Below are 13,432 nucleotides of genomic sequence, written 5' to 3'. Positions count from 1 at the left end.
TGGTAAAAGATACGTGAAGTAGAAAAAGACCTGAGCCTGGGTGGCTCAGTCAGTTGTGTCCAACTTGGGCTTAGGTCATGATCTCACAGTTTGAGTTCGAGCCCCGCGTCGGGCTCTGTGCTGTTGGCTCAGAGCCTGGAGCCTGCTTCGCATTCTGTGTCTCCCTCTCGCTTTGCCTCTCCCCCACTCATGCTCTGTCTCTCTCAAAAATAAACAAACATTAAAAAAAAAAAAAAGACCTAGTTGGGAGAAATATACAGAGCTTGGTAAAACCTGTGGTTATTCACTCCTTTCTTCACCAGCAAGTTCCCTGCAGAAGATATTTGAACCTGCCATGTGTTACTGAACTAGTGGTGTCAATACTAAGTCTCATTTGCTTTCATGGCTCCTAACCACCCTCAAGTCCTTTAATTTTTGTCAGAAATTGAACTTGAATCTGAATCTGGTTTGTTCAACATGAGTTTGATTTGCTTAGTAATTGTCAAGTTTGATTGCAATTTTTCTTTTTCTTTTAAAAGAAAAAAAATTTTTTTAACGTTTATTTATTTTTGAGACAGAGAGAGACAGAGCATGAACAGGGGAGGGTCAGAGAGGGAGACACAGAATCTGAAACAGGCTCCGGGCTCTGAGCTGTCAGCACAGAGCCCGACGTGGGGCTCCAACTCACGGACCATGAGATCATGACCTGAGCCGAAGTCGACCCCTTAACCGACTGAGCCATCCAGGCGCCCCTGATTGCAATTTTTCGAGTTCAAGGTCAAGACTGAAATTTTTCTTAACAAGAGGAACCACTCTTAAACATTATTCTAGAACACTGAATGTCTCTGGAAATTAGCTTTTGCTAATGACTTGATAATATTTCTTAAAGGTTTTAACCTATAATTATAAAGCAAACAGCTTTAATGTGAAACTGTGGTAGTCATTTCAACAGACATTTGAATCACAGTATCTTTTGTTCCACATTTCTCATGCTGTCAAAAACTAAAACAAGAAACAAGATTTCCACTTTCAAATTAGCAGTAGAGATATTTTCTGTGTTCAGCATTTTTTCGGACCTTGGCAAAAATGCAAAGGAAATTTACATATTTCAAAATCTATTTACCATAATTGAGCTTCTACCTAATGTTCAATTGGAAGTGATTAATGTGCTATGTAATGACATGCTAAAAGGCAGGTATCAAGGGAAGAATCTAATAGAGTTTACAAATGCCTTCCAAGTGATGAATATACCCAATTAAAATCGTATGCTTCTGGATTGGTGCCAGTATTTGGTAGTATATATCTATGTAAAAAAAAGACATTTTTAAATCTCATCACAGATAACTATATAACAGGTAATCATTTACAACTGATTTTGATAGGAAATACTTAGAACCCCAATTAAAGGAACAAGGAGCTCTTCTTGAGCTACAATGTAATTAGACACACTCAATTATATTTTGAATTTTGTTCATTAAAAACAGTGTGCTAACTTATTTTATCACAAAGCCTAAAATATTTACTGTCTGGCCTTACAGAAAGGCTTGAGGACCACTCATCTAAATCACTGATTACAAACTCAGATGCCTTCAGAAGCAAGTAGGTAATATAAACAGGTGAAAGTGATAAATGGTAAAAAGTGTAGGAAAGTAATGAATCAGAGCCCTCATCCCTTATCTAAAGGCACTGAAAATTGATTCTGAAAATCAACCAAAACTATCCTCTGCAAGACCTTGGGGGTTAATTCAGTTTGGGACTTCTAATTTTCTTCCCTTCCCTCCCCTCCAAATGAGGAGTGTGTAGGTCATGGGTCAGTATGCTTCCTGTTATGAACCAGATAGTATTTTAGGCTTTGCAAGCCATAAGGTCTGTGTTGCTGCTCAACTCCATCATAGTAGTACCCCAGAGCAGCCATGGACAATACATGCACTATATGCCAAAACAACTTTCATTTATGGACAGTGAAATCTGAATTTTTTATGCTTTTTACTTGTTAAAAAGCATGTATTTTGGCTTTTTTCAACCTTAAGAAATGTAGACAATTCTAGCTCATGGAACATACAGAAACAGGCACCAGCTGGATTTGGCCAGGGGTCCATAGTTGGCCTTCTGCTCTAGGTGAAGAGAATTTTAATTTGCAAGTAGGAATGGGATTTTTTTTTTCCTAGTATTGTACATTGACATACTAGGTTGTAAATACTAATTATGGGTACAAATGATGTTCTTATTCATACATGTAAAGTGGTAAGATTCTTGCCTCTATTTAGTCACCCCTTAGACAAAATATGCAGTATATAATTGTAAAGGAAATGGAATCCTTAAATGCCTCTATTAACATTTTAACTCCTCCCCCCTTTTCCCTCAGCGTGGATAAGTGAATGTACAATTATTTCATTATTTAAATGTAGGCCCATCCTAAAGTTTTTAATGGGATACCTGGTAACTGAACTCTTGATGTCCACTAGAAAATGACAGGTGGAAAGCTCAGTAGATCCATCTTTTTAAAATTTTTCCCCCACATTTATTTATTTTTGAGAGAAAGAGAGAGCATGAGTGAGGGAGGGGCAGTAAGAGAGAGAGACAGAATCGGAAACAGGCTCCATGCTCCGAACTGTCAGCACAGAGCCCAACACGGGGCTTGAACTCACAAACTGAGATCACGACCTGAGCCGAAGTTGGACACTTAACTGACGGCCACCCAGATGCCCATACAATTGTTCAACTTTGTTAGCTTTGTGACAAGTTTTTCTGCCACCTTAATTGGATTTTGAAATGATCACCTGACCACCAGTTGACAGCCTAAAGATAACATCTAAGAGAATTAGATCAAATATTTATTGAATGAAATTAAATACTAATAGTGCATCCCGACCATGATGTAAACCATATTCAATACCATTAATATCTGCTTCCCAAAGGAAGGTAGTTAATAGTCAAATCATGTTCTACATAATGAATTTCTCCCAAGGATATAAACAAGGTTATTAAGTTGATGTCATTTATATACCATAAAATAACTAGACACTTCATCTTTAAAACTTCCTGGAAGTCTTAGGAAGTTTGACTACTCAAACTTGATTCTACACAGCTGTTGTTTATAAGCTTGACAGTTTGACAGTCATCTCTGGAGCATGGACTTCTGACCACTTGGGTTCAAATCCACTGTGCTACTTTTAAGTTGTATTGACCTTTGGCAAGTTAGTTAACCTCCCTATGCCTTGGCTTCTCCATATGTTAAAATGGGTACAATAATACTAGCAGTGTAAAGACTAGATGATAATACACAGTGCATGAAATGCAGTGCTTGGGGCATAGGTATCGCTCAGTAGTTGCTAGCTATTGTTTCTGTGCTAGTGTTGTACAATGTTAAAAGACTTAATTCATGTAGAAGAAAGATTTGTACAGCATTTTGTCTCTGAAAGAGGAAATCACTGGGAAGATAGGGGATAACCTCATTAATTCAGAATATTTGTTATTTAGTGAATTGTCAGTAAGTTACCTTTCACCATTCCCTTTGATCTAATAGGGTTAGTTAGCAACTTCTTATTTGGCCTATTGAACAAGGTATGGTAATAGTAAGGGCAAAATATTTACAAATATATAAAGGTTTTGGCATTCAATTTATTTGCCAAATCAGAGGCAGGCAATTTCTACAATAAGGTAGGTTTGAAAAAAGTTTCGAAAGCCTTTGAACTGTTCTATTAATTAGTTCATTTAAATACATTATACAAGGCACTAAGAACAAGTAATAGTGTTTCTTTTGTGAAGACTGGATACTGTAATTTGGCAGCTGAGTACAGCAAAGCCTTAACCGTAAGCCCAATGTTCTCACTATTCTTTGAACAGATTTATAGACTGTACTTAAAACCCTAATCCTCAATTGGAGAATGCTGATAGATATGAAAAACAGGATGCAGCCTGATAGAGTATAGATAGTAATAGACTTTAAAAAAAGGTTTCAATTCTAGCTTTTTATTAACTTGTTTATATTATCTTAGCCTACTCAATTATTTGATGCCTTGGTTTTCTGTTATCAAAGATAGTTAGAACTACAGTTGACCCTTGAACAACACAGGAGTTGGGGCACTGTTACCCAGCCCCCGATACACACATTGGAAAATCCACATATAACTTTTGACTCCCCCCAAAACTTAACTATTAATAGCCTACTGTTGACCAGAAGCCATAACAAACATAACAGTCAATTATACATATTTTGTATATGTTTTATACGCTATATTCTTACAATAAAGTAAGCTTGGAGAAAAGAAAATGTTAAGAAAATCATAAGGAAGAAAAAATACTTTTACAGTACTGTACAAAAAAAATCCACATATAAGTGGATCCATATAGTTTAAACTTCTTCCAGGGTCTATTGTAAAGATAAAGATATACCTCTAAAATTAATACCTGCTTAGTCAAATAAGATGGAGTTGTTACATAAGGATATTCCACCCTAATGTAACCACAAATCTTGTTTCACATAACTTTCCTCCCATGAAATTAACATCTGTTGTGATGGACATTTGATAGGAAATCCCTTAATTTCCTTGAGAAAGTATGTCCCGTACCCAGTGGTCTATGTAACAGGCTCGTGTAAGATTGAGATGCCACAAATATCCGTCCTGTCCACATCCAACTCTAAGCAAAATCCTGGGTATACCAAAAGCCTTTGAAGTTTCAACAGAAACTATATCAGAGTCTGCAATTTACTCTGGGAAATTTCGTTTAAAATGTATCCATTCCAGTCTCCAAGGTTTCATCATAAAATGAGCTCACATTTGAAGTGAAAGGTGCCATTTAGGTATTAAATTTTATTAACTTATTTCTTTGAATTTGTCATTAAAGCAGGTTAATACTCTCCTCTGGTTTATCCGAAGTGTGGCTCACAGCTGGGAACTATAATACCTTGATCGAGGTTGTCTCACTTTCCACTGCTCAAAACAGGCACTGAGTCCTTAAAATTGAGAGAACGGCATTATCATAGGTCAAGTTTTACTTGCCACAACCTGCTGGTAGAAGGAAATATATCCACTTGTCTGGACTAGTATTAAGAACATTGGGGGAGGGGGGAAGGAACGTTTTATGAGAAGAAATAATAGACTTGGATATTAACACTAAATGTCGTATTCAAAATGGCATTTTAAAATGTGTTCAAGTAAAACACTGTAATAAGAGAAAAACCACAAAACTTAATATAAAGTCTAGCTTTATTTTTAAAAAGATTTTACAAGTCTGTCAACCTCAAGCATACATAAGTGAATTATTCATATCTTCCATCAGATGAAGTTTACAGCTTCAATCCCTCTCAGAAAAATATAAGTAAAAAATAAATCTTTTTCACATATATTTGTCCACTATATTACTCAGCTTAGTTCTGAAATTTTCTCTTATAAATACTTTAACACGGCTGCTAATGTGGTGGTACCGTTGTGGTGCAGCTGCATATGGCTATACTTTTACAAGTCTGCTTTACTTTTGCTAGTTCCCTGGTTCGGCTCCAAGGTCCAAATCTTATAAAGGAAATAAAGGTTAACTGGGCTGCCAGAAAAGCCCACTGAATGCATCCTGTAGCGCTCTGTGACAAGCCAGAGAAGAAGTATAGCCTCCAGCGAGATCCTGTGGAGAGGCAGCTCTGACGTGGTTTAAATACCTAAAACAAAACGAAAAGTGTAGCATTGATATAGAAAGCATATATAAATTGGTAACATTTTTAAAAGCAATAGTAAAACTGATGCAAATTTTAAAGAGGAATTCTGAGACTGAAATGTTCAGACATTCTAAATGCATTACTATTTTTTAAAAGGAAACTCACCAACTATATATAGAGAGCGCCTAAACGAGTTTAATTGTTGAGTTTATTGTAAAGCAAATTACATTAAGATCTTAAAACAGCTCTCAAGGAGGTTTCAAAAATAATACTGGCTATTAAAATGCCCACTGTTCCCAATTTTTAAATGTTTACTTATTTACTTTGAAAGAGAGAGCATGCACAGGGGAGGGGCAGAGAGAGGGTGGGAGAGAGAGTCCCAAGCAGGCTCAGGGTAACAGCGCAGAGCCCGATGACACTGGGCTGGATCTCAGGAACCCTGTGAGATGATGACCTGAGCCAAAAATCAAGAGTCAGGTGCTTAGAGGACGGAGCCACCCAGGCATCCTTCACTGTTCCCAATTTTTAGAAATTACTTGTCTTGTTGGCTATTGTTTGGGTACCTCACTGCTATTCTCCTTCTGGCATACTCTTAATAAATAAATACATGGTATCATAATACTATTGTATTAATATTTTACATAAATATTGAATGTTTTGCATAAATGTATTCTGAAACAAATACTTAAATGAAGGAGGGTTGAAAAATATACTAGTGACTTCAAATTTACTTCAGTATTACAAAAATATATGGTCTCCTTCCTCACATGAGAAATCTCTGAAAGCCTGATTTCAACAATGTCCCAATTAGTAAATACAGAAGTCTTTTGAACTGTCTCAAAAGACAGTGTAACAGAAACCACTTTTCTCCAATCATACATATATTATTTAGCAATTAAAACTCTCTACCTTGGTAAAGGTAGACAAACAAGCCTAAAATATGGGACAATCCTAGACAAAGAAGGTCAACTTGTTAGCATGACTAACAGCATCGTTGGAAAACAAATATTTCCAGCTTTGCTTTAGTGCCTAGTTTAAGAAACCACATTGTTTCTTCAGGCCTCAGGAAGTAAAGGAGCTTCACCCACCTTAGAATTACGGGTATGGCAAATGAATAAATCAGGTACCAGAACATTTTAATAACTTGGAAACTTTTCTACTCATTCACTCAAACTTCCTGTGTGTCAAAGTCTTGATGCATGAGCAACTTATTATTTCTAACATAATAACAAGTCTGTTTTTCATTTGTACCCATGTTTAATAAGGTTGTGTGATTAAAAAATATATGGCAATATAAGAGGCCAAAGAGAAAAAGTGGCCAAAGTAAGACGCAACATAAGCTCCTGGAATTGGCTATAATTTATTCACACTACCACAAATCAAGGTGTTAACTCAATTCTTTGCTTCTCTGCCAAGGGTGAAAGGGGAAAGCAGAAGGAGAAAGGTAATATTTACTGAGCAATGATCTACAAACTTTTTGATAGTATATTTATAGCAGTAAAAATATTTGAGCATGCATTTCCAATATTTGTACACTTATTTATAAATTATATACTTAATGCATTAATATATAGTGAATAATTATATAACATACTAATATAGAAGGATATTATAAAATATATATGACTATTCAAAGGAGATAAAAATATTTCAACAAAAGTTCTAATATTTTCTCCCTGTATCCATCTTCTGTACGTTGGTGAATGTATCCCACTTTCGAGGCTGTTATTAAAGTCATTGTCAAACTCCTGATAGAACCTTATGTCCCATGGGATTTAAACAGGGATTCACCCACCAAACCTACCACATGGACAGAAGAAATATCTGCTTATTTCACCCCAGGACACAATAAAATGTCCACTGTTAAGACTGTGATGCATCAGAAATGATGTAAATTAGATAAGTCACCTCAGAAGTCTAAAAATCAACCTGGAACAGCATAAAATCCATTTCTCTCCACTGAGATCTCAAAAACCATCACACAAATAAGTAATATTTTTACAAGTATCTTGGAAATGAAATGTTCCATTCCTGATACAAGTTTCAGGTAAGTTTTATCCATATACCAGACACTACTATATTAACCTTCCTTTCCTCAGACCCTCAAAAGAAAAGGACAGTCTTCGATCCAGTGGCTGTTCTCTCCTGGCAAAATTCAGGTACCACCGGAGAATGTCTGTCAACCTTAAGAAGCCAACTATCATGAAGAGAATTGGTTTTCATAGCTGTAATAGAAACCGCTGTGCAACTAGTTGTTTTGATTCATCACATTTTGGTACAACTTGCTTCTGGGAAAGTTGAGTCATACCATTTCTGGCTTGGCAATTCAAGCATAAACTTGAAGTGTACATACAGCTTTTTATATGTTATCCTGAGAAACCTGAAACAGCTGCACTGCTGGCAGGAAAACACAGGACCACCAGTAAAATATCCAAAACAGTTGCATCTTTTAATTTATGACCGTGCACTGTTTCCATAAAGAGTATATAAAACAGTTCAACATTTTATAGGTAAAATGTAATAAACAGTCATACTCATTGATGCCATAAATGTGTAAAAAAAAAGTTTATTTAAAATGATTAATTAGTGTTCAAAAATAGGATTTCTTGAACAGTCATAATCCAGAGCAATGAACAAACATTTTAAAATTTTAGTTATTAATGCTAAGTTGTAGATTCTTACTGCCAAAATCAAGTCAATTAAAATTTCTTTGCATAGCACTGAAGAAAATACACTTCCCTTCTAGCAATCATTTACATTAAACATGTCTGTGAGTATAGTTCTTTAAAGACCTGGTTATTTACATTACTGTTTTTGATCTCTAGGGCTACACAAAATAGTTACTGTTAAATATTTCAATCTATTTTCACCATGGCAACTTACATTAATTCCAATTTAAAAAAAAAAAAACCATAATTCATTCTTGGTACTCAACTGTGGGCTTTTATTTTCTAGGTATTTTAACTTAATGTTCTTAAACCCTTTAATTATTGTGGTACACCAAAGTATTGTAAAGGATCTGACACGCTGAAACCACACAATGAGAATTTAGCATTTTGCCTGCTTTTTCACATTAATCCCCATCTGTGTTGTTTTAATTCTTTCATGACCATTACAAGTACATCACTGAATAGGATTCCTGGGGTTTCTGGCAAAGGTCAGTATCATTTCATGTACACCTTTATATAACAGAATGAGGAAGAAGTCTTAGCCAAATTTATTTCTAAAAGTCAAGCTCAGTTGGATTTTGGAGCCTGGAGGTAATTGCTCTGACTATTTAGCCAATCCCAGGACAGTATTTCTGTTTTTCATGGGTTTATTTTAAATACCTGTAAATCTTATAAGCAGAAACCAGGAAAGAAAAAAAGAGGTTTGCTTACTTTGGTATCTATACCTTATTTTTACTGAAAGCAGACTAAACTCAAAGCTTTAAAAATCATACCTTTGATTATTTTCTTAATAAGACTAAAAAAAAAGTATGCTTTCAAAAGCATGTCTAAGATAATTCCTGTACAAAGGGCATCTTGTGCCCTAATTTATACTGTGTCTAAAGTTGCTTTCCTTTGCCATTACCCATCAAAATCCCTTTCAAACAGACTTTGGAGGAGGGGGAGGAAAAGGAGGCAGTGGATCCTGTGAGAGGAGTAAGAAAGGATTAAGCATTCAAAAACCACACTTGAAAGTTTGTTCCTGAACTTTGATTTCCTACACTGTCATTTTCTTCTGTTACATTTAGCAGCTTCTACTCCCAAAGAAGGTGGTATAATTTACACTTAGCTTCAGAAAGACTTCATTTACTCAGTCCTTTAACATAAGAGAGTTCCTCTGAGATTACTCTTTTACTATTTCCCTTCCTTTAAAAGCCCTATATCGACCATCTGGCTAAAGTCTTGGACTCAGCTCATTTTAGTGCTATTCAACAATGCTTTGAGTCCTCAGCTAGGGGCAGAGGGCAGGGGCTGTCACTCAAGACCGAGAGGCAGCACTCGTCCCCTCCAGTCATAACCTCCTCATGGAAACCCTTGAAACACTTTGGCTCTAGAGAATCAAAGAATCTCGAAATTTAAATTGAAATTAAAATGTGAAGTTCATATTAGTTTCCTTTACCTCAAATTACCAGGCCCAATGGGCAGTTAAAAAAAAGAAAAGTCCAAGTTTTTAACTCTATAGTGTTTCCCTTTCCTAAGAAAGGGGGTGAACTCTAGAGCCTAAGACCTTCTTTTCACAAGTGGGCCCATTTTTAAACCTGAATTTAAAGACACTATGCATCAAACAGACCAGTTCCAAGTATTTCTGCCTCCCAGCCTACAAAATTCAAATCTAAGTGCCATTAAGAGACATTAACCAGCTGATTTCAGCTGTCGAGACCAAGAGCTCTTATAAGAAATTCAGCCAAGGCTATAAAAGATTTACATGAACAACCTGAAGTCTATCTCAATAGGTTTAAAAACAATCAGAGCAATAGTGTACTCAATTATCACTAAAAAGCAGCAACATTCTGAAAACTGAAATTAGTGCTTAGGTGCCCTAACCCAACCATGATGTCAGAATAACAGACAAACTGTCTACAGAGGGAAACTGACAATCATATATTCTAACATAAATGAGGAAAGCAATCCAAGTCAGAACTACTGTCCATAATTCTGAGGGCAGTTTGATTATAAAAACACAAAGCTTCATGAACTCCAACCAAAATATAACAAACTTCCATAATCATGATACTACTCTTCACTTCATTATCTAACCTGCATGTGAGAACACAAATTGAATAAACTAACTATTAAAGCTATTTTCAGATTTATACTATACACTTAGAAATCTAGTAACCAATTTATCCCAGACATTTAGACCATCTGAACAGCAAAGCTCAGATTTAGAAATTAAAAGCCACATGGTGCCCAAGTGTACAGCTGAATACAGATTGCTCAAATAAGCCTTTCTGAATTATAACTAAAAGTAAAGTGTGCAATTTAATGCTATCAAATAACACACTAGGCATTTTTAGGACAGGGTAGCTGTTACTGAAAGTTAATGTAACTACAAAGTGAAAGGAACACTTTCTTGATTTGAGTGTAAGTGACTGAACACATAAAAGATATAGCTATTTAAGTGTAACATATTCTATGATCAATTTTTGTTGGTAGTTCTGGATATATCAAATGATAGAACGCTAAGGATAGATTCCATCTGTAGAATACAGATAAATACAAGAGTATCTCAGGAATCAGGTGCTATGAGATATAGTCGAATAGAGCCATGAAAACAGATAATAAAGGATGGCCATATATATCAAATGATTTTTGATAAATCTGAAATATACTCCTCAAAGTAAGAAGATGTTTATCTCAGTTATAATATGTTTAGCTAATTTCAGTATTATTCTAAATGCTTAAATGAGATTAAGCAGGAAAATGGTATAAATAATGTTTTTACTTACTGATTCTTAAAACATTATGATACTCATTCCTATGAATTTATTCAAAATAACCAGAGGAGAGAAGGGAAGGCAAAGTTTCATGAAAAATCTAAAAATAACAAATCATATCAGTCATAAAAATAACAAATCATATATAGATTTTGTATGTCCCAGTGAGGGAAAGGTGTCACTTCTGTGGTGAAAATATAGTAGAGATAATAAAAACAAATATCCTAGTTTCTGATTTTCCTTTTTTTTTTTAATTTATTTTTGATAGAGAAAGAGACACTGAGCGGGGGAGGGACCGAGAGAGAGAATCCCAAACAGGCTCTACACTATCAGCATAGAGCCCAACATGGGGCTTGATCTCACAAACCATGAGATCATTACCTGAGCCAAAATCAATAGCTGGATGCTTAAGTGACAGAGCCACCCAGGAGCCCCTAATTTCTGATAAGTTCCTAAAAATTCTAGTGCCTCATTCTGGCTTATTTAATGTAATTTCTTACTGTGAATTCCGTGTAACAGACGTATACCAGATGTTTCATCATAACTTTATACAACCAGGATGGTAATTTTTCCCAAAGGTGGGACAGACAAAATGCAGAAATTTATATGTATGCAGTGTATTCCTTCTTCAAAAAATTAAAACAAATTACTGAGTGCCTACTATATGCCAGGTATTGAAGCAACTCTGAGAATAAAACAGAGAGCAGACTCCATATTCTCATGGACCTTATAATTCAGCAGAGAAAAAAAAGATGTTAAATAATGAATATTATTAATGAGAAAGTCAGGGCTCTATCAGTGTAGATTAAAAGGAAGCCAGTATGAACAAGTTCAGAAAAGGTCTCCCTAAGGAAAGGACAGTCAGATTCAGACCCAAAGGATGAGGAAGAGTTAGTTATTAGCAAGGCAAGAGGAATAGAGCAGCAATCCAGTGCAGGAAGAATGTAGCAGCAAGGCATCATATTGAGAACATGGGGGAAAGGTGGCTCCAGGTCAACATGAGGCTGGAGATGCTGGCAGAAATTATCCAAAAGAAGACCTTCTAGGAAATGTTAATAACTGTGAATTTTATTCAAAGGGCAATGGGAGCCACTGAAAAGTTACTGTTAGGAACCTGGTTATTTAAGCTACTTTGACTGTACAATGGATGGGAAAAAAGCACGAGTCAATTAGAGAGAGACTCCTAATAAGAATGTTTCTCTGTTCCAGGCTTAAGATCATGGCACCTAAATTAGGGTGGTAGCAGTGGTAATAACCAAAAAAAAAAAAAAAAAAAAAAAAGGACTGGTTTAAGAGATATTTAAAAGCCAACTGAGTGAGTGGATATGGAAGCAAGAGAAGAGGGGAGGAGAAACTGGTGTCAAAGTCAACTTCCAGCTATCTAGTCATGTGGAACAGGGAATGTGCCCTCACAGAGGCAAAGGAAAACTGGAAGAGAAACAAATTGGTGTGGGAGAGAAGGGAAGGGAAAGATCATTGGTTTAATTTTGGAGTTAAGTCTGAAGTGATTATAGAACAGACACATGAGTGGATACAGCAGCTGGATATATGCGCCAAGTGCTAAGAAGAAAATTATAGAATGAAGGTAACAATTTGGGAGTCATCACTATTTAGATGGTATCTGAAACCATCAGGTAGATGCTAATATTTAAGGAGACAGGAAAGAATGAGAGAAGAGAGGGCCTAAGGCAGAGGCCTAGAGAACAACAACATTTATATAATATGCCAAAAAACAAAAACAAAAACAAAAACAAATGGTGGTGAATTTTATGTGTAAACATAAAATTACGTTGAGTGGGCCACAGGATGCTCAGATTATCTGGTAAATCATTATTGCTGAGTGTGTCTGGAAGAGATGAGCATTTAAATTGGTGAACTACCCAACAGGAGTAGGTATTATCCAATCTGTTGACAACCTGAGAATAACAAAAAAGTGGAGAAAGACTGAATTTCCTATGGATGACTGAGCTGGAACATCGATCTTCTCTTGTCCTGAAAGCTCCAGACTGGCATCTAGACTTGATCTGGCACCTACACCATTGGTTCTCTCTTAGGCCTTTGAACTACACCACTAGCTTTCCTGAATCTCTAGCTTGCAGGCAGCAGATTATGGGCCTTCTCAGCCTCCATAATCACATGAGCTGATACTTATAATAAATCTCTTTTATCTCCCTCTCTCTCTCTCCCTCCCTCTCTCCCTTCTACTGGTTCTATTTCTCTAGACAACCTCACTAATACAGAAGCTAATATTTTTTGAAGTGAAGGGTATGTTCAGGTGTGGTAAATGTTGCCACTCCATACTAATGCCTTATGCACTCTCTTCCCCTAGATTTCCAAAGAAGGTAGAATCAAGGAAGGTTAAGCCACTTGGAAAGGTG

At 36.0% G+C, this 13,432-nt stretch overlaps 1 protein-coding gene across 1 annotated transcript in view; it reads right to left on the bottom strand.

Annotated features, from left to right (window-relative positions):
• Positions 1-5,171: 5,171 nt before the first annotated feature.
• The window catches only part of MNAT1 (MNAT1 component of CDK activating kinase), a 221,906-nt gene continuing 213,645 nt past the window's right edge, over positions 5,172-13,432 (bottom strand). Inside the window, exon 9 of the mRNA XM_045450836.1 lies at positions 5,172-5,632. Coding sequence (XP_045306792.1) covers positions 5,512-5,632 — 121 coding nt within the window. The 3' untranslated portion in view covers positions 5,172-5,511. The remainder of the gene's footprint in view (positions 5,633-13,432) is intronic.

This window comes from Leopardus geoffroyi, chromosome B3, assembly GCF_018350155.1.
Source record: "Leopardus geoffroyi isolate Oge1 chromosome B3, O.geoffroyi_Oge1_pat1.0, whole genome shotgun sequence".
Lineage (NCBI taxonomy): Eukaryota > Metazoa > Chordata > Mammalia > Carnivora > Felidae > Leopardus > Leopardus geoffroyi.
The sequence above is the reverse complement of the archived record's forward strand: the minus strand, read 5'-3'. Positions and strand labels throughout refer to the sequence as shown.